The sequence below is a fragment of the Amphiura filiformis genome, chromosome 8 (assembly GCF_039555335.1).
Source record: "Amphiura filiformis chromosome 8, Afil_fr2py, whole genome shotgun sequence".
Taxonomy (NCBI): domain Eukaryota; kingdom Metazoa; phylum Echinodermata; class Ophiuroidea; order Amphilepidida; family Amphiuridae; genus Amphiura; species Amphiura filiformis.
This window is the reverse complement of record NC_092635.1, coordinates 36,469,206-36,492,547: the sequence shown is the minus strand read 5'-3', so window position 1 is coordinate 36,492,547 and position 23,342 is coordinate 36,469,206. Positions and strand designations below refer to the sequence as shown.

Below are 23,342 nucleotides of genomic sequence, written 5' to 3'. Positions count from 1 at the left end.
TGTGGTATGTTACTATTGTCCAGTTCGGTAGCTTTGGAGTCAATATTAATTACTGGAATATTCAGTTTATTTGCCGGATGAATTTTTGTGGATGAGTAATAACAAATACAATAACAATAACTTATTAGCCTAAATCATTTCACAACAAACAGTTTGATTTAGAAAGAATAATATTATTACATGTACTAATTCATTCTCTTGGGGGACTGTTAATATTTGTAAGAGAATAACAGTAATTGTTTTATTGTATTGCACAGCTCATTTAAAAAGTAAATTAATATTTCTACTCAAACGTATGAAACAATGTGAAAATTATACTTGATTTGAAAGTAAAACTGTTTACCAGTATTACAGAGGATATGAAATAAGCTATGACTTGCATTTGGGAACTAGGTTATTGATATGGCTTAGACAAGCCAATTGCCTGTATGGTCACTGGGATAGGCAAGGAAAATGCACTTTAGATATTGCACAATTCTCAAGTCTTTGAACAATGTATTTAACTTGTATTGCATTACCATAATGTTTTATCATTGACATTCTTATGAGGCAAGGTAGCAGTTTTAAGCATTTACTTATTCCAGGACCAGAAGAACTCAAATCTTTTGCCAGGTTTGCATGTTGTACATGGAGTCATTGCCAACGTGAAGCCATGGGTCTTGTTGTTACAAAGTATAGTATTGAATTATTCCTTCAGATGGAGTGGATATGATAGAAATGAATGGGCTGTTCCAATTGAAATCCTTACACCCCCTATGGGAGACATGACCTTAGTCTTCCACACAGAGTGTAAATTTCAAATGGGGTTACCTGAATGGGTGACTCCATTTGAAATCTACACCCCCTGTGTTGGAGATGAAGGCCATGTCTAATATAGGGTATATAGAGGGTATATGGATTTCAACTGGAATACCCCAATAATTGGAATGAATGCTTAATTCTTTTCCAGATAATAAACAATTCTACATCTGTCTCCAATTTTTCAAGCGATTGAGCAAATCTGTTTCTTATTTGAATAAAAAGCCGCACCCTTGACCTGTGTCAATCACCTCAATTGAACACTTTATATTCTCACAATCTGCTCCTTATACACAACATGCTCATCTATCAGGGCACAGTTCTGTAACCCCAATACATTTGTACATTCATCGAATGACCTTAGAAAATTTGGGTACAAAAACTCATACTCCACAACTCAGGTCAAATTTTGCACTATGAGTGTTTAATTGAGGTTATTGAACTATACCATTGGGATGAGGCCATTGTGGTCCATAGTGATAGTTTGACCATTATCAATTGCAAGGATTTGACAAATTATACCCCTTCTCTTTCATCTCATAGTTGACCGTGTTTCCTCCACTTATTATCTTCATTTTTGGCCCAATTTACCTGTCCTATCCAATTGTCATCTGGCTTCTAATGGCGGTGTTCGTGTTTTATCCAGTAATCGGTCATTTCCTCATATCGGTTACACCTGTAATAGAACATTTCCCGGTCAGTGTAAACAAGTCTGATTAGGAATACCCCACCCCTTATTAACACTTGGACACATTGACATAAAGAGCTGATAATAACAAGTGTTAAAGTTTTTACGATGTTGTTGAAAGTTTGAAAATGATGTTCATCAGCTTTTGCATCTCAGCTCTGCAATTAGTTTATAACTTGAATATGTCTGTCTTGTCCATGTAGACATGGCCATTAACAACATATCCTAAAAATTACACAGCTAAATGCCAAAAACTTTCCATTAGGCAAATTATAGCCTATCTTGATCACCCAGTTCTGTAAATTGCACGGCTCTTTTCAAGGCCACTATATTTCAAGTAAATAAGAATCGCTGTGAGAGATTCTATGGCATAGAGCCTCCCTCTCCTCAAAATATGCTATTGAGGACGTATCTGGCCCAATTATTAATGTGGGAAGATGTTACTCCTGGTAGCGAGCATAGCTCTTGCATCACCAAGGTTATTGGAAGCATGACAATTGACAGGTGCTAAAAGTCAAGTGCTTCCGGTAACGATTGGACACCTGACCCTAAACATTACCATTTCATGTCACTGTTCCATGCATGCATTAGAATACGTAACCTAAGCTTATAGTTCAAGTTAATCAGGTGCATATAAACATTAACCTGTCATGAAATTCTTTAGCCTTGAGATTCGTAGATGACCAATCAGGCTGTATTTTATTAATATATTTTTGATTTCCTTCATGGTCAGGGTAGAATATAGCAAAAGGTGGCGGAAATGTACTGATGATTGACCAAGCTTGTATTGTGTACAATAGATTTTATCTTGGGAGATTAAATTAGAAATCTACATGTATATGGCATAGCTGCTGTGTAGATAGGGTTATTCCAGTTAAACTCCATACACCCCCTATGGAAGACATGACCTTAATCTCCCATACAGGGAGTGTAGATTTCAAATGGGTCACCCATTCAGGTAACCCCATTTGAAATTCATACTCTCTGCAAGTCGTCCATAAGGGTGCATCCTCATTGAATCAGATGCTGAAGGAAGGATTGCCTTTAAAATCCAATTGAAGGCATGTGTTGTTCAGAACCTGTTGCCCTGTTCAGTACCTGTCGCTGAAATTGTCTCCATACTAAGTGTCTATGAACTGCTGCCATCAGAAATTTGATTGATCCAACATATCATGCGGCAGCTATTTATGATCTCTCTACCCCTAGAATCTAGATGCGTGCCTTTGACCATTGAGGTCTTGTTATCAGCCATCAGTATATCCTTCCCCAGGTGTGTAGTTCCTGGTTGATTGGTAAACATACCACAGGGGGGCACCATAAGGGAATCCTGTATGGATGTGAGGCAGTGGCTGGCTCAGCAGGTGTAATGGGGGCAATGTCTGAGAGTTGGTTGAAGGGTAATTGAGGGAAACATTAATAGCCAAGGCATCCCATTATACTGTACTATTAGGTTAGTTCCTTAACTATTAGATTTTGCCATAGAAATGACTAAAATTTGCAGTGTCATTAGATACTGCATGGGGAGGACGGTTTGGTGGGTCTTCCCACTCAGGGATGCAAGTTTTCAGGCTTTTGCCTGAATTCAGGCTTTGATTGTCCAGATTTACATGATTTAGGGCCATTCTTGTCATTTTCACACCATTTTTCAGGCTTTTATGTATTGTGTCAAACATGGACTTGCATCCCTGCCACTGCAGTACAGGTTCAATTCCCCGCATTGCCACATGTGAGTTTGGTTGCTTATCAATCTTCATTGCAGTCTTGCAGGTTTTTCTGTGGGTGCTCCAGTTTTCCTTCGGCTTCTAAAATCAGACCTCTTCCCATATCCCTGTCTCATCGTTTTCAGTAGTCTCTGACACTATTGGTCTTGCTTGGCGTTGGCCAAATGTTATAAAAAAATAAATTTTTCGCCTTTGTGTTGGAGTGTGTGAGAGTATCTTCTTAAACTTCTTCACATGATTGAAATGAAATTTTGCGTGCATGTATGCAGAATTTAATAATCGTTTTGAATTACATATCTCTAAGGTGGTTAAAATGTAAATTAATGAGAAATGTTTCCACATACATAATGACAGCCAGTGAAAAAAATCACTGACCATCCAGGATTTGAACCTGTGACCTTCAGGTCACCGTACAGCTGCTCTACTGACTGAGCTCATGATTCAGATGGGGGAAGGGCAAATATTGTACTTTCCAGCGTAAAGTGTTTCCTATAATTGTTGCATTGGGCTATTTCAGTTGAAATTAATTTACCCCTTGTAGCAGACATCCCTTAGTCTCCCACACAGGTGCAGTTTTCAAATGGAGGTCACTCATTCAGGTAACCCCATTTAACATTCACACTCCCTGTGTGGAAATTGAAGGACATGTCTTCCATACGGGGTGTATGGATTTCAACTGGAACAGCCCACATTTGAACTGCAGAAGATTTGCAAGATATGTTCTTCCCTTCAAGTTGTCATTACAAAACCCCTTCTTTGTACCTTCTTTACCACCCTGATTCATGATGACTTTGGCGCCTACATTCCTAAAGTTCAAAGTTAAGGAATCTTTTCAAATTTCTGTCATTTGTCTGCAAGCCCTACAGGATGTCCTAATCACATTGCGCTATGCTTAGAGATTGAGCCAATCATGCTAGCATTGGCAAATTTCCACTTGAGATTATCCAATTAAAAGAGGCAGGAATGTTAGCATCTATGTTATTTTGAGGGATTCTCAGTCTGTCATAATGTATTTGGAATGGTTTTATGGTCTAATAAAGAAAACCATTCTTTTACATGTAAGTGCGATTAAAATTACATGAATAACAAGTTTGTCTTCAACATCTTACATCCTTGAAATCATGGCTATGTTCTGTGCCTGGAATTAGTAAATCAAGAAGCTGAATTATGACAACTTCTTGTAGTTGTGATTTTATTATGTTCATGATAAATAAATTGCTAATGAACGATGAAAGGTTAATGTATATATTCTAAAAAGATGACAGAAACTTGCTCATATACACAAATATTGTCGCTGTACTGACAAAAGTGCGATTTATGACTACCTCACGAATACCGTCTCATCTTCTTATTCTGGTATTTGAATGGTCACACACACAAGGTTTTTAACCCCCTGTACACTACTGGTCATCTAACAGCATTTCTAATTGGTTGATAACTTGAAATGCTCATTTCAATTGCCAATTATGACTAGGCTTTAAAATATGTACGGTCCTTGCATTTGCAGCAAGTTAATATAACTTCCTTTAAATATTGGAATGTAGTGATGATTGTATAAGCGGTTCCATTCAAGCTTCATAGTGATGCTCCCAAAAATATTTTATACTGGAAGTTGATGTCAATGTCAGCTTGTTGTAATGTCATCACAGAGAACATTATTTCCCCATTCCTCTAAAAAATTGGTCACTGTACTGCTTCTTTATTTCATTTTGCATTTTGTTACTCATGGTGTTAAATTTTTATTGCTCCATTTTGCCAATTGTATGACAAATTACTGTCCATGTGGTGAAGAAATACATTGTTCTTAGAATATCTTTTTTGTCAGTGACTATCAGCAGCCATGAGTTATCAGAACACTTGGCCTAATTGATTAAATTTGCATTGTGATATGAAGATCATATAAATATGATTAAGAATCTCATGATGAATGAAATAAGTGGCATATATGCACGATACAAGAAGCTTCATGCATAATCCGTAATGCAGGCGCAGTTTAATCATACTAAAATCTTTGGACTTCAATCGAATAGAAGTTACATTTTGAAATTATTCAAGTTTTCATTTCTGAAGATCTGACCAAATTTGTTCTGATGATGCATTGAATTTGATTTCTGTTGTTGTATTTCACATTCAATCACTCCTTCTCTCACTTACTTACTCGCCAACAAAATACAGGACCTATAATTGCCAAAATTATTAATACAACAAACATATGCGATGAGTTCTACTTTGTTCATTTCACACACACCATGACAGCCCCCGGACACCCCATGCATGCACACCCACATTTGCAAACTCACACCCACCCACAAAACTCAAAGGCCAGAACAACATATTAATATTACTATTAATATCAAAATAAAAATATTAATCAACGAGCAAAAACATTTACCAAAATATACTAGCAATACATGACAAATTCATGCATATGACACTTTGATATGAAAATGTGGTTTTATGCTGTGAACTTTTCTGTTATCTGATGGCAAGATGGGATAGAAAGGCTTTCAAGGTATTTACCGATGTAATTTTGTGGTTTTCTCAAGTCTTCCATGCCTCGCTGCATGCATTGAAAGTATAAGCCATTTTGACAAATCAAACGCTTAGTCTGCGATTTCCTTTCCTACTTAAGCGCATGTAGCTGAAACATTGAGGTTTCTGGTAGGCCCGGTTGTATGACTCATTTTTGTGAACTTTAAAAGGTCTCACTTCAGTATGTGCATCACCTAGTTTGCAATATATCAGGGGCCTCTGCATGTATTCACATAATTTGTCTTTCATCCACCATTTTGGACAATTCCCAGGAGAATGTGGCAAAAAGAGGTCAAAGATTTAAAGCTGAGCTTAAAGAAAACTATAATATTGCAGTCAGGAAATAGTACACATGCTCTTGTATATAGGTTAGAGAAAATAAAAATTCAAGTCAAATTGGTCAGTGGCATACTGGGTGAAATTTCAAAGGGGGGGCAAAATTGCAAAGTTGTCCCACACGCAATTGTGCACAAAATGCTCAAAATTGGCAATTTTAATTCCTAAATTGGTCAAAACTGAAACAGATCAAAAGGGAGATGATGCACATCACAATTTTTGAGTCAAGCTTTTTACAGTATAAGTATATTTTGTGTCAAATCCATTGAAATGTTAGGAAAATCCAGAGTATTTATTTTTCATCATATCTTGTTAGATTGAGTAACATGCATGTTGATATCATTTCACTCAGTAGCAGTGATAAATGTCTCAAATAACTGTCAGGAATTAAGTCATAATCAGTTCAACATACTAACTTTTGAGGACCAAGCTGGCAACATGAAATTCTTATTCAATTTTAGAATAATCTGTATATTTTTCATTATGTCATATGAAATTAATTGAGTGACACATGGATGTTATTTAACACAGTAGCTGTGAGAAATATCACAAATTATGTGTCCTGTCAGGAATTCTGTTCATATTAAGTCATAATCATTTCAACATACTAACTTTTGAGTACCAAAGCTGGCAACATGAAATTCTTTTTCAATTTTAGAAAAATATGTATTTCTTTTCATTATGTCATATGAAATTAATTGAGTGACACATGGATGTTATTTCAAACAGTAGCAGTTAGAAATATCACAAATTATGTGTCCTGTCAGGAATTCTGTTCACATTAAGTCATCAGTTCAACAATTCCGCTTTGGAGGACCATGACCAACAACCTACATGTACATGTGGTTATTATTTATGTACTCATATCATTGCTTTTCTAAACTTAATAGTAATTTTCAACAAAATTTGGAACACTCACCTGAGTGCTTTCACCTATTTCATCTATTACTCTGAGACTTTTGTTGCTAGTGATGCTCTTGTGATACCTCCAATGATGTCAGAGGTGTTGATAACATCATATACAAAGATGTTGTGCCCTTCCTCTCCCCCCCCTCCCCCCATCTAAACTTGTTTGCTCTAATTTGTTTGCTGGTGGTTTCATATGCAAGTTGGAATTTTGTCTTATTTCATACATCATTGTTGACAGCATGTTAAAAGCAAAGCTCAGTGGTTTGTAAGTGGTTTCAAATCATGGTTGGAATCCTGTTTAGTATATTTTTAAAATGGTCATTTCACTTATTTAATTATTTTCAATTCAAAGTTTCGAGTTGGTTTTACAGAAAAATTACGTACCACTCATACTAATTTGTGCACCTTAAAGGGATATTGCACTCTAATATCATGGATATGGCTTAATTATTTATCCTCTGGTTTAGACCTTAATAACCTGGTATGCTCCCACACATTGAGACTCCTGCAAGGTAGTGTGTCTGACAGGAGATTACCTAGACTGTCAGATACATGATAACATTCAGTACAGGATGTTATGTGAAAAGACATGATGAGACATCCGTGTGTCTTGTTAAATGTTAAGCCATCCATGTGGAGAGATTGATGGATGGTATATGTCACATGATGGTGGCTTGTCTGTAAGAAAACATACCTGTGTTTAAAAAATTCTCTTAAAAGGGGATATAGGAGAACTATTGGTGATTTTTAGCACACATAGGTGCACATTAAAAGTAAGATTGTGAAGCCATCCATGAGATTGATGGATGGTATATGTCACAGGATGGTAGCTTGTCTGAAGAAACTTGTAAGAAAATGTGCCTGTGTTATAACAAAAATGCTCTTAAAAGGGAATATAGGGGAACTATTGGTGATTTTGAGCATAGGTGCACATAAGATTGTGTGAAGCTATCCATGTGGAGAGATTGATGGATGGTATATGTCACAGGATGGTAGCTTGTCTGTAGAAACTTGTAATTAAGAAAACATACCTGTTATAAAAAAATTCTCTTAAAAGAGAATGTAGGGGAACTATTGGTGATTTTTAGCATAGGTGCCCATTAAAAGTAAGATTGTGTGAAGCCATCTATGTGGAGAGATTGATGATGGAATTTGTGACAGGATGGTAGCTTGTCTATAGAAACTTGTAAGAAAACATGCATTATAACAAATTCTCTTAAAAGGGAATGTAGGAGAACTGTTGGTGATTTTTAGCATTGGTGCACATTGAAAGTAATATTGTGTGAATAAATAATTGAGATATTATGAGTGTGTTAATAGCTTCTTCATCTAATTATACAGGTGATTTTGAATTTATATTATTATCAAAATGTATCACAAGTTTTAAAATTGTTCTCAATAGATTTGAAAATGGACAGAAAAATAATGATGGCAATTGTTTTCACTTTGTATTCTTGCAGAAACAAGCAACTAAGTACTGACCATGATGAAATGTGGAAGAGGTTATCAGTGCCCAATATAGCATCGCCACAAAACAAAAATGTAAGTGTAGAATTCGCTCCTTGTATGATTATCATGTATCAGGGGAGGGTCTTGAACCAGCAGCATACATGAATTGATCAAGTCATTACATTGTTTAAGGGGGTACTACACTCCTGCCCAATTTTGTGCCTATTTTTGCATTTTTCTCCAAAATTATAGCGCATTGGTGACAAGTAAGACATGTATTATTATAGGGGCAAGGATTACAACTACTGCACTGGAAATTTTATTTCAACACAGACAACAGTTGTGGAGTTACAGTCAAAAATGAGGAAAACCAGTATTTGATCAATAAATCAATAACTACTTGCTTTAAGTTACTGAATTTTCAGTACAGTAGTTGTAGTCCTTGCCCCTATAATATACATATATTACTTGTCGCCAATGCGCTATAATTTTTGAGAAAAATGCAAAAATAGACACAAAATTTGCCAGGGGTGTAGTACCCCCTTAAAGTCGTTTCATGTCCGTTGGCAGTTTGAGGCTCTGCCCAATAGAGCCATGCAAGGTGTGAATAGTCCCAAGTATGAAGTCAAGTAAAGATCAAAAGTGAAAACTGCTGTGGATGCAGTGACTCGCTTCAATCTAAACACATTTGGCTTGGAATCAAATTTACCTGTATTCAAAATCACTGCAGTACAAGTCACCATATTTTATCCACAATCATCCGAAAGTGTGCATACTTCCTCACATTCTCTGAACATAGTCTAAGAGCAAACCATCGTATTCTGTGATGAAAATATTCTTCACACATACCAGGCCTGATTATTCCCTGATTTAAATCGGTTTTCCGATTTTTTCTACTAAAAAAAAAAAAACAATTAAAAAAAAAAACATTTTTTTTTTTTTACATTTCGGAAGTGGATGATGGTTAGTGGGTGGTACCCTCAAGAAATTAAGAAAGTGTTAATTATAAACTTTTTAGGGGTTGCATGCATTAAAAATGAAAAACAATTTTAGAAAAATTTTAAGCGGGCCCCGGGACCCCCCGCCGTGAGGGGCGATACTACGGTCGCCAACTTAAACCAAAACAGATTTTTTTTTTGACCACAATCAGGCCTGACATACACACACACGCCTGTGTGTGTTTGTCGTCAACCGAGGACATTGTGTTTTGGTATCTAACCGAGGACGTGTGTATGATGTTTTCATCGCCTAACCGTGGACTAAAATGACATATTTTTTGTGTGTATAATACGAAACGGAATTTTAGCCATCACATGCGGGCGGTAGTTTTTACACGTGTGGTCCTCGGTTTCAGGCAAATAGTGTTATAAAGCATTTAGCATGCATTTGAGGTCTTTTGCAGCAGTTTGAGATTGCGGACTTCCTCGGTTGGAAGTAAGTCCGCAGTTTAGGGTGAAAATCTTGTGTGTGTCCTTGTTTGCCCGCAAACACACCCCCACCCCTACATGTGTTTGCCAGCAAATGGGGCCCCTGTACTTGATCGGCAAACAGGTCATATTTTTCTGATTTTCTGCACCTAACCAGGGACATGGACCCTGATTTACGCAAATTATACACAATTTGTTTGGATTTTAACCTGTCAGCCAGGGACTGATTTATATATCAACAATAGGGGATGCCCTCTCAAATGCATTTGTAGGCTGTTTGCAGTCAAATGACACGTCTTAGCCAAATGGGGACAGTCCCCAGTTACAGTAACGTCCACAGTTGAAATGTCAAGTTTCATAAGAATGTCAGCGTTTGCCGGCAAACTCATATGCACCCCTACACATACCCCTACATGTAACTGCTAAAAACCACGGCCATCGAACAATCAACATCAATCAATTGAAGGCAAGCGTACACATACACACCACTGTTTGTTTTGCGTGACAACCAGGGACACACAACCGCACATCACACAAACTTTATTATCTTACTATTGGACTAAAATGGCAGTTTTTTTTATAAGTTCTGTCTGACAACCGGGGTCATCAATACTGCCCCCCATGGTTCTCCTGGTTGGAATAATGCCATACTTGACATTTTCGTATATAGGGGGGTATGTAGCATAAGCAGCTCCAGCTCCGGTTTTCGGAAATTCCGGGTTGGTTGGAACGATTACCGGTAATTGCAAAGGCATCTTCAATGCTTTGCCATTAATAATTTTGTGATCTTTCTTTCTCTCAAAGAATCAGGCATCATCATCACAAGTTAATAGAAAAGGATCAATGGATCAACTCAAGAGTGAGGAGGGCAGCCCATCGTCAGGGAGATCATCGCCAACTCCATCAGTAACACAACAAATATCTCTCATCAAAGGAGGCTATGGAAAAGGGTTAGGTTTCAGCATCGTCGGAGGGGAAGATTCGGCTAAAGGCAAATTAGGTATATTTGTCAAAACGATTTTCCCCACTGGAGCTGCAGCCGCGGACGGAAGATTAAAAGAAGGTGAATGTTTGAAGCATTACATTTAAGATACTGTTTTGAAATTTTTATTTTGCAAAACCAAATTGCTGACACTGACCTGACATGGTCGACATACTTTTTAAGGATTATTTTCCCATAATCCTCTCTGCTAGCGGTTGCACTTGTCACCTGCTCATGATGGTGTGTGTTCTGAAGGAGAGGGTTATAGAAATGATTTAGTTGGTTTTATAAAATGAAAAATTCAAAACATGATTATCAAAAACCTGATGGATCTCTTTATGTGTTAGTTTTCTGTTGCCAAGTTGTATTTTTGGTAAATTAATACAAGGTAGGTGATGAATTATTGTGTGTTATGTGTATTACACTGGAAATCGATGTGCGTTTTTTGGCCTCAAAAATCACACAATTCTAGCAGACCTATGTTAGCCTGCAAGAAATATGAGAATTTTTTTAATCCACCAGCATCATGAGAAGTAGGTCATAATGCATCAACCATTGACAATGCAACACCAACAGTGTGAAGCTGAGCAATTGACCGCTTCCTACGATGTGATTGATAATTGGTTGTATCCCATCTTAAATCAATTCTCACATCGATATCGTTACCCTTGTTTGCTTTCCGTCAATGTTTAACCGCTCAACCAACATGGCAAGCAATGTTTGCGTGTCCTTCCGTCTGTAAAAACAGCTCGGTTACAATATACATTCTTATATCAGTTGCGGTCTATTTTCTCTCTTTGGTTCAGATGAGAGGAAAGGGGGTTGAAATCCTCCCAAATTTGATATTCATCTACTTCCACAGAGGTGTAGGTATTGAAAGATAGATCTATTTTTGATATTTTTACCAGTGATTTATTGTTAGTTTTTGTGATAAGACTGTAAATAAGGATTTGAAGCCTACATAAATCTGTCATGGAGTTGAATATGAGATTCATTGATTGCAGGAGCGATGCAACAACATCAGTAGAAATAATAGTTGTGTTGGCCAATAAATAGAGCGAGGTGGTTGGTTGGTTGGATTTTTTCAAGATATTTTTTCCAAAATTTCTGTTATTGCATTACACTTTTTGTAAGGCTCTTTACTTTGTTTTTGCTCATGGCATTTCTGTTATTGCATTGCTGTTTCTTAACGCTTTTTGTAAGGCTCTTTACTTTGTTTTTGCCCATGGCACTGTAACGTCATATGTGATGTGATCATGCAAATGAATCAGATGTCGGAAATATTGATTTTGAGATATAGGCAACAATAGTATTCAACTTCCTTTGTATTTTATTGTTCTTAGCAACAAAAATTGCCATATCTCAGGATCTTTGGTTTAATTATGATGGGGTTTTCAGCAAAATAAAGAAGTCTTTGAAAATGGCTCGTGTAATAAAATGAAAAAGTGAATTTTGGTTTTGATCGACATCGTACTCATTCAGCTTCATCGCATCTCATATGCGAGGAGAACCTCAATGTGGCAGCATACATGAATGGGAATTGAACCAGTCATATAATATTGTGTGTAAAGTTATGCTATTCTTACAAGATTACTTATATTACGTCAGCCTGCTACGCTAATTGCCTAAGTCATTTTTTGTAATTTTGTAATTTTGAGAACAAAGAACAAAATGTGGTTCAAGCATGCATGCATCAGTTACGTAATCACTCAGATTATTTCGGATTGTTCCCTTTTATTGTATCATTATCATTTGTTCATGTGCAAAGATTGGTGAATAAATATGTTTAAATGCATGCTTGAACCATATTTTGTACTTTGTTCTCAAAATTACAAAAATTGACTTAGGCAATTAGTGTAGAAGGCTGACAATTAGTTATTGGCTGGACTGTAGACTCTCACATCCCCTAATAATATTGAACCTGTATGGTACTAACAAGTTGTCTCATCACCCTTAAAAAAATAAGGAGTAGCACTACAAAGGGTATATTAATTTAATACAGTCTTGGGCTATTGAAGTTGATATCCATACACACCTTACACATGACCTTAATCTTCCACACAGAGGGTATAGATTTCAAATGGAGTCACCCATTCAGGTAACTCAATTTGAAAATCTTTCTCCGTGTGTAGAACATTAAGTTCATGTCTATCATAGAGGGGGTGTGTATTTCAACAAGAATAGCCCTTTAATATAGTTGTCTTGTTGAGACAGTGTAATTACATGGTTAATAGAAAGTTTGTCAACAGGTGTATTTTGATACAATGATTTGAAGTTGGCAAAATAAGTCTTATGATGATATACAATTCTGTAGGCTAGTCAGTATTTGGTGACATGTGTCATGAATCATGTTCGGTTACAAAACATGGTTACGTACATGGTGTTGTACCTAAGTTGACAGTGCATTGATTTGAGGTTAGCGTTTACTAAGGCTGTGATGCGCATTGGAATGTGCAAGTTAAAAGTGGTGGGGATTATTTTAGTATTTGGTGACATAGATTTGGTCATGAATCATGTTCGGTTACAAAACATGGTTACATACATTATGTTGTACCTAAGTTGACAGTGTCTTGATTTGAGGTTAGCGTTTACTACGCCTGTGATGCGCATTGGAATGTGCAAGTTAAGTGGGGTTTAGTTTAGTGGTGGGGATTATTTAGTCATGTTCAATTACAAAAATGGTTTCATGCACAATGTTGTACCAAGTGGTACGTGCGTGTCTTGTATCTTGGTTTGGTTCCCATGCTATAGATGTTAGTTGTAAAAAGTGGGCTACCACTCAGGGTATCAAAATCACAAGTTTTCATAAAGACTTGCATAGGGTTTATCAAATTTGCTGTCATTCAAGTAATCTCTGGGTGTCTTGGAAAGGGTAAGACATTTGGCTCTTGTCACCTTTAAGTTGTTAAAGTTCTACATGTTTGATCCTGCTTGAGAGTTCAACAGCCTGTTTGTGAGCATGAGTATCCACACAAGACCCAAGCTGAGATTGTATTCCTTTGGCTACCTCGAGATACATGCAAGATCAAAGGCAGTGTATCTGTAGGGCACAGTCACTTTGCGCCACACTACGCACTACAGGTGTACCACCTTTGGTCGCGTGTGTATCACACACAGACGCTACTGTCTCGAGAAAGCCAACTTGACTATTGTATTCTTAATTTAGGTATACTAGTGAGCCCCAGTGCTGTACTTAACTTGACAGTACATTGATTTGACATTGGCATGCAATAAACCTAAGTTGACATTAGAATGTGTAAGTTAATAGGATTTAGTTGTAAATAGCATTGTGAATCATCTTCAGTTACAAAATTAGTAGCATACATAATTGTGTACCTGAATTGACTGTGTATTGGGAATGTTGTTGACAGGCATTGGTGTGCAAATATGCCACCTCTAATACCATATGCAGCTTAGCTGACTTACTGTCATTAAATCACACAGATTTGATTGTCAATGCTTGGCTTCAAGCCTGTTTATATTTATAAAACATACTATGGACCACAATGGCCTCATTCCAGTGGCATAGTTCAATTACCTCAATTAAACACTCACAGTGCAAAATTTGACCTCAAGTTGCAGAGTATGAGTTTTTGTACCCAAATTTTGTAAAGTCATTCAATGAATGTACAAATGTATTGGGGTTAAAGAACCGTGCCCTGATAGATGAACATGTTGTGGATCCTAGTGACATCACATGTAACATGTTCACCTGTTGAATGCGAGTGTCACGACATCGGGGATGTTTATTGTAATCGTTTACCATGGCAACCATACTGGAGAAGACTTGTTATTGATAAATCGTCATAGAAACCATCAGCTATGTGATGAAATGACAAGCCAAGTAGCTTACATGAAATCAATACTCATGCGACTCTTAATAAGAACATGTTCTCCTTGTCTGTATGAAGTGTTGCACCTTGCCGAAACTGCTAAATGTTGAATAGGGTGTTGCAGTCGGTCCTCACTTCTGTCCACTGACCTTGTGTCAGATGTCTTTTGAATCTCCTTCTTGAAGGCACAGTTCAGTGCAAGTCATTTAACAGGGTGCGACCAGGTCGATAGCCTCATCCGCCACTATATCCTATCAAAATCAGAAAAAATCTCATAAATTTTAGGTTTGAAATATATTCTGTTTAGATGTTATTTTTATGAATGAAAAAGTGATAGCCTTATCCCTAATGGTGGTTACCACACATGGCTGTTCTATGGGTCATTTTGAAACATATCAAAACTGCTAGTGCAATTTAATTAAAAATGTGGTTATTTTGGTACAGGTCTCAATGTTAGGTACAAGACAAAATATGAACAATTTTGACCAACTACCTTCAAGTTAGTCCTTTATTCCTACCTCACATAGCTGTCTGGTATCATTTGCTTGTTCCTGTGTTTTTGTCTGTTTTGTTAGTATGTCCGTGATCATGTTTTTCTTCTAAATATTTGATTTTTTGATGTAATAAATAAAATAATGTGGTCATTTAGCACTTTTTGAACTTGTTCAATCACTATAGATTTATTCCACTGCCACTAGATATATCACGCCATGTAGCTCCCCAATATACACATGGGGGAGTGGGACAATTGAGATAAAGTGTCCTGCCCAAGGACACAATACAATGGCCCTAATGGGGCTTGAACCCACAACCTTGTGATTGTGAGTCCAGCACCTGAACCGTAATTAGGCATCCTAATTTCTTTCTTAATATTTTATCCTGCTTGGCTTCATTGTCATAATGTACAAAATAAATCTAAAGAATATTACAGAATATAGTGTGCTGATGTATTTTAAATACAATTCAAGTGTTGTACCTTAGACATCAGGTATTCCATTTGAAATCCATACTCCCCCTATGGAAGACATGACTTTTATCTCCCACACAGGGGGTGTAGATTTCAAATGGACTGACCCATTCAGGTAACCCCATTTGAAATTCACACTCCCTGTGCTGAAGATTAAGGTCATAACTTCCATAGGGGGCTTAATGGATTTCAACTGGAATAGCTCATTTCTATGGCTTTAAATGTGTGGTATTTCTAATCTCGGGAAGTAATCATTCAATGAGGATATTTGTGTTTGACAGCAATAATTCAGCAGTCCTTTCTTGTACAGTGAATTAAGACAAGTCTGTAGGTATTAAAGATGTACTGATTCACTGGGAAGTAATTGACAGTTTATTTGCTTTGTTGCAGGTGATGAGATACTGATGGTGAACAATGAATCTTTGGAGGGCATGACACATAAACAAGCAATAGCAAAATTCAAGGTAAATTAATCACTGTTTATACTAATTATAGCACAGAGCTGTCAACGTTTGGGAAGGCTGCTTTCAACAATCCAATATTTTATCTTGTTACTACATGACAGGCGTTAGTAGTATTGCTTTTTAATTGTCACTCTTCTATCTATTCCCCTGGCATTAAGACACGGCATAATTTCTTGGAAAGGGATTAAAGACTATAATTTGTTTCATATTTTGCTGGTCGCAGTATAAAAAGGGGCAGTTATTTATTGTGCACTACAGGCACAATGCTTAAATGTTGATCTACAAGCCTTAGTACACTTTACAAGTTGCCGCTGACCACTACGGCTCCAGCGCCATATCATTATAAAAACCATTAAACAACAAATTGGGGACTTTGCAGCACAGTGCTTTGGCTGTGCTGAGATGATTGTCCATTAACTAGCTACTCGTATTGGGGCATTGTATAAGACCCTTTTCCCCCAGAACATGGTGCTTTTCTATAACTGGGCTTAAAATCTCAACTCACATTTTCCACGCTATGCCCAAGAAGCTCAGTAATGTTCTGTATATTTTGATACCTATTTTTTCAAACAGTACAAATGTTTAAGTTTCAATTCCAAAATTGTACCAGGTGTTGGTGCCTGCCAAGCACATATTTTATTTATTTATTTATTGGAACATACACTTTTGTATCAGTGGCACACGCCTAACCAGCGGTTCAAAACCAACATTATAATACAAGAAACATATTTAAAAGACAAATGAATATGTACATGTAAAATTGTGGCATTAATACGAAAGCAAAAGAAACTGTCTGTCTTAACCCAAGTTGGTTTGAAATGGGTCGTTAGCAGGAAATAAAACAAAATGTAGAAAATGAAAATATGAAATTTAAATTACATACTGGCATGACATGACAATTAATGGACATTAAATATTCTTCAAGACAGAGGATCTCAAAGACCATGCACGTTTTAAATAACTTTTGCAAGACATATCAAAACAATTGTTGACTTCATTCTCGCTGTCCCAGGGGGTTCCCAACATAAGACACAGTTTTACATCCAAGTCCCCCACCATAAAAAATTGCCAGAACATCTCTAAATTCTGGTCCGAAAGATTACGCTCTAGCTCGGAGAAATCTTCAGATCGTATATCATTCAGAGGGGTGCATGTAAGGCTAATGAAAGTTGACTCCCAGTTTCCCGTTACCCGACTCCGGTCAGAAAAAAATGCCGATCAAATATTTCATTATTTTCCATTATTTCATTATTTCATATTTTTCAAGTTTTTAAGAAAAAAAGGATAGTTTTAATATCATCTTTTACGTCCGACACATATTTTAAGCACTTTTACGCCGACCCTGACCGGCCCGAATAGTCTTTGCAAACGCTGGGTTAAACTACGTGGTAAAATGGCGATATCGTAGGGCGCATTTACTGGAGACTAGCAATTCCCTGCATCTAAGTTTCTCCTACCACTAAATGGATAGACCGAACACAAAGAGAGGCAGCCAAGTTCAAGGGAACCAGCGATGAACAAATATGAAAGCATTTCTACGTGCACTATGTAGCGCTATATATAGACAACATCAAAATAAATAAAATAAATAAAATTTGAAGTCAAATTTATTCTGCTTTTCTTACAAATATATGTATTTAATAAAATAATCTTATAAATAAAATGATTTATTTGTCAATTTCTTGCATGGTTGTTTTATTATTAACACGTGCACCCTGTGATGATTTTTACCAGCAACCTCCATGTGAATGTTCGAATTGTCAAATTTATTTTATTTCTGCTTTCAATTTTGTTTATTTGTTCATTTTGACTGTGACAATTTACTTTCCCTACTGGTGTTTTTGATAAATATGTTCATTTCTGTGAAGGTGGAGGAGGAGGGCAAGGTCCGACTGCCGTGGACAATTATTACAACCGACATTGGTCAATCATTTAATGTTTTATTTGCCGGACTGTCGCTGTCTGATCTCGAGATAGTGAGATGCAGTGTTGGGGAAAGCAAGTTGTCACAGTCCTCCAGGTTCTCCAAAGATATATCATGGACTTCTGGTGCTTTTATATGTTGCACAACCTATAGGTTAATTTGAAGATTCCAAAGAAGATGTGCTAAATTAAAATTTGTTTTGAAGACTAAGTTGGTAAAATATTTGAGTGAAGCATGGTCATTTAATACTATACTTTATTATTTTATTTGGGCCTTTGAAGATTAATTTGAAGATTCCAAAGAAGATGTGCTAAATTAAAATTTGTTTTGAAGACTAAGTTGGTAAAATATTTGAGTGAAGCATGGTCATTTAATACTATACTTTATTATTTTATTTGGGCCTCAAAACATAGCATTCCGTAATTAACTTTGCACCGATAATGAAAGTTTGAAAATAATGAATAATGAATAATGAAACAGTCACCTACCCAGTCATGAAAAACTATGTAACGGGAAACTGGGGATCAACTTTCATTAGCCTAAAGAGGAAATGGCGAAGATCTTCTGTACCATTTTTTGCACAAAGGACAATTTTCGCCCATGCCTACAGTCCAGGAATGAATCCTACCATTAAGGGGAAGAGTGTTAGACCGTGCCTTAAATTTGACATATTATCCTCATCTTCTGATCATCAGAAGTACTGCATTCAATACCGGGTGACTAAACAGGTGAAACACCTATTGATTGATGTATGGGAAGTTCTCCACCCCTCACCAAATGGGAAATGATCTCACCTTGTCCCAGATCGACATGTTCAAAATGGGAACGAGCACATACCTGGATTTTTTTGTCTTATCATGCACCCCGCTGCAGCATCAGTAATTTCCAATGTTTGATATTCCTTTTATCGCTGTGATACAGCAGAGTGATTTTATTTAAAGTATATCTAATATATCTAATATCTGAGCACAATTTCAAAGAATGTGACCGAATCAAATTAAACATGGAGGATGCTATAATATTTGGATTTTAATTATAGTAATGTAAAAAATAACATATTTTGGCTGCAATTTGATCTAAAATGTGACCAAATGTGCGCTACAAGTAGGGACACATCACTGACTGTTTTCTTAGCCTTGAAATACACACATCACAAAAAGTAATTACCCACTTTTATTGCAATTTTCAAAAGATGTGCTTTGTTTCATATTGCTCCATAGGCTTTAACAACAAAATATTTGAGATGATCTTCACGTGTAATGCTCTTGGAGTACTGTATAAGTGGTAATTTTCATGAGGGTTTTTTTTCATCGGATTTCGCTAATGGAGTGCCATCTGCGTAAATTAACACCTCGCTAATATATGTATAATGTATTGCAAGTATAGGGCAAGACTAGGCAATCGCGAAAATAACAATCCCAAAAATGTCTCTCTCACTCCAATTCGCGAAAATAACTGTACGCGAAAATAACCACTTATACAGTATAGCTTGTTTGCTAACCTCTATAAGTGGTGTCTTAATGGCATTTACTCCGAAATGCTCGTTTAGCATATCTTAATGGCATTTACTCAGAAAAGCTTGTGGAGCATACCAAGAAATCTCAATTTTGCCTTTTACAACAGGTTTTCATAATCCTAATTGAGGATTTAAACACTTTATTTTCCAAAATTGAGCATAAGTTTCTATTTAAAATAACATTTATCCCGTATTCAACAGGTTTGAATTACCAACTCATGTTTCTTTCTGCCACCTCTTAACATATCAGTGTACATTCCATGTTTGCCAACTTTTCTTTACCATTTGGGATCCGTTAACATGTTATACTGTTATTATTGTAGTATGGCGTCCAATAAAACACGATACATATGACTTCCTACACCCAGCATGTATTCCCTCTAGGTGCCACATTTCACAAGTTGGCCTAATTTGTTTATAATAAAACAAATAGAAGCAAGAAATGACAGCGTGATTCCTTCTCATTACCCTTTATTGCTTATTTAATTTGTAAAATTACCCAGAAGGGAAATGAGACCGGGTTTTAATGCTTGTATGTTTTGTGATTCACTCTTGATATGGCGTTAACACTTCACACCCGTCTCTCTTTCTCTATCTAAAGGTGTAGGCCTTCCTTATATTCAGCTACTCAAGTTTCAAATACCATGTTATATTTTGATCTGCTTCAAATTTGAGGGCCTCATAGCACTGGGAATTGAAAAATGCCTCCTTGGATTTTTTTTTCCATTTAGAATTGTGACAGCATGATTTGTCATGAAAATGTCAGCTATTTTAGTTCTTATTAGCACAGGCTCTGTGCTGTACTCTTATACCTATGATGATGATCCAAGCCTCGATACGCTCGGTGCTCGCTTCGCTCGCTATTCGAGAGGCGTCGCGGTTTGTGGAACGGGGCTAGTTCTAGCTCTTATTTATGCACAAGGGAGCCTCGTTCATATATGTAAAAATACACAATGGCCACTGAAATTGTGTCTATTTTGATTTTTTTTCTTACCTCCTTTTCCCATAAAATTATTTTTTGATTGCTTTGTTTGATTTTTTTTTCATGTAGCATTGTGACAGCAATTATGATTTCCTTCAAAAATGTCAGCTATTTTAGTTCTTATTTATTCCCAAGGGAGCCTCGTTCATACTTGTAAAAATACACGATGGTCAGTAAAGATGCCTCCATTTTGATTTTTTTTTTCTTATCTCCTTTTCCCATAAAATTATTTTTTGATTGCTTTGTTTGATTTTCCATGCAGCATGTAAAATTGTCATTTACTGCAGTAATTAGATTAAATTAATATTAATGGACTTAATACATAATCAAAATATTATTCTTTAAGTCTGGTCACAATTACAATTTTCTACATTTAATTTTTACCAATAGCCATATTTTTTTAAATGTTTTTGCATTGAACATAAAATGAAAAGTAATCAATAAAAAGTGCAAAATCCCATTTACAACTTTGTTGGTGCCTAAATACCATTTAAAAACATACACATTAATTGATCAATGTTTATGTCTAGCTCTTGTCCAATCACAAATGCCAAAATCTCATTGTTATGTTTGAACAATAAATTCAAAATATGCCAATTGTTTTGCTCAGTCTTGCGCAACAGCTGTCACACTAAACAGTGTTCATCTGAATTTAAATGAGTTGTTAATAATAGGATCATTTTGTCCTTTTTAAGTGATCATCAATACCCATTAGTAATCAGCAGTAAAAGCACTTACTGTCATTATGCATTATGGACAAATATTAAGTAATATTAAATGAGATGGATGAACGAAGAAGAGGGAGAGGAACGAAACTGGGACTGATAACGTCCGCCATGTTTCCGTATCCGCATAGTTTGGTACCAGCGCTAGCATCTGTGTTGATCAGCAAAGTATGTATGTAAATTGTATTAATAGCTAGCTATATCAGAAATATGCATATCATTTGTTGTCAGAATTTCAATATCATGTTGTATGATAAGCATGCAACTGTGATACTGATTTTAAAGGTGTGCATCATCTGCTGTTTACTTAATTAGAATGTAAGATCCCAATAGATTTTCTACCAGATGTACTAAGGAAATTGTAGTTTATTTAGAATAATTGTTAAGCTGCTATAACCCCCCCCCCAAGTTTCTGCTTAAAGAGCAGAGTTGGATTTCACTAACTAACCCATCATTATAAAGGTCCATTCATACTACATTGCATTTGCATTGGCTCTATTTTGTGACTCTTGTGAATCGATGTGCTCCAAATCGCTATAGGCAGTTTATACAGAGTGTTGTGGGCTATGAGTTGGGACTTACAATGGATTTAAGGTCTTGTGATAAATTGTGAATGTTATAGGCAAAATATTGAATTCTCGATCATGAGAGCCAACTTGGGGTACGAATAGATATAAGTGCAGAGCACCTTTTGAGAATTGACCAATCACCATCTTTAGTCGCGCAATCGTGTTGTTCCATGAAAAGTATGCTAATGCAATGGTACGCAAAAGGTACATCTTCTCGTGATCGAGAATTATTTATTTTGCCTATAGTGAAATCCACCCTGATGTGGTTAACCTTGATTACCACAAAATAATATAATACAAATTGAATTAACTTCTAACATGTCATTTCTTGTTATGTTTTATCTTTCTCACTCATTAGCAAGTCAAAAAGGGTGTGGTTACTCTTAAAGTAAGAAGTCGTCTCTCGCCAGGAGGGTTGTCTCCACAGGGCAGCCCTATTGCTCCACCAAGAAGGTTAGTATAAAAAAAGTTGTAACAAAAAGTCTGTTCAGTATAAGATGGCATATGGCCCCTTCCATTAACCTGTGTTATCTCATACACTGTTCTAAGTCATGTTCAGTCTTTCGCTAACAAACCTCTAACAACTTCTACAATAGAGGTTATCCACTTTACTTTATGTGTGACTTCTAACAAAAGGCGCTAGTTCCCGTAGTATTCCTCATTTAAACCAATTTAATGCACGACCTCGGAGTTACCTGCATGACTTTGGTGGGCTATTTTGAAACAGTCATGGTTGCACATGCAGGTACTTCTTTTGAAAAAACTAAACAAGGTATAGCAGTCGCTGATAGGATATGCAGCTTATAGAACATGGATAACCTCTATAAGTTTGCATGGATCTGTATATCAAGGGATTGGTACCAGAGAGTCTGTTCTGCAATTATAGCTGCCCTATAGGTATTTGATAATTTCTTGCATTCTATGCTGTGCACAATCTCAAACTCTATTATCTGGCAGCTATTGCAGATAAGGCCTTCTTGCCCTGAGCCCCCCGATTTGATCCATTCATTTTGGTATAGGTCATGTTCAACCCAAGGCATTAGCCAGAGGGGTGTCCAGGTGTCATTTGGACACCTTAAAATTCTGATTTATATAATGGAGTGAATAGGAAGTGGACACCCTGATTTTGTAAAATAAGGTATTTTGTCCATTTTGGACACCCATCTGGCTAATGCCTTGGTTCAACCTTAAACTGGACAAAATTTATTTCCAAAGAAGTTAGACTGGGAGAGATTAGCACATGCATGAGATACACATGTTGTTATTGATACCAATGCATGACAATCCAAATTGGTAATTTGGTGGATTTCCAATGGCATACCGTATTGTTTGTAATAAACGCTCCCCCTCTAATAAATGCCCCCCCCTCCAATTGTTCTGTGAAAATTGACAAAAATGCAAACATTTTCATGCCATATCATGCAGGTAAGCTTAAAACTTGCATCAGTCATGTCAGTCACGATCACTAAATTGAATGGACAAAACCTATTATGACTCAACCCATCCATTTCATTGCCTAA

At 36.5% G+C, this 23,342-nt stretch overlaps 1 protein-coding gene across 2 annotated transcripts in view; it reads left to right on the top strand.

The window, feature by feature from the left end:
* The window catches only part of LOC140158986 (PDZ domain-containing protein 2-like), a 147,690-nt gene that overhangs the window by 111,396 nt on the left and 12,952 nt on the right, over nt 1–23,342 (top strand). For both annotated transcript variants that reach the window (XM_072182286.1, XM_072182287.1), the window contains 4 exons: nt 8,445–8,526; nt 10,665–10,923; nt 16,033–16,106; nt 22,181–22,275. In XM_072182286.1, coding sequence (XP_072038387.1) covers nt 8,445–8,526; nt 10,665–10,923; nt 16,033–16,106; nt 22,181–22,275 — 510 coding nt within the window. The remainder of the gene's footprint in view (nt 1–8,444; nt 8,527–10,664; nt 10,924–16,032; nt 16,107–22,180; nt 22,276–23,342) is intronic.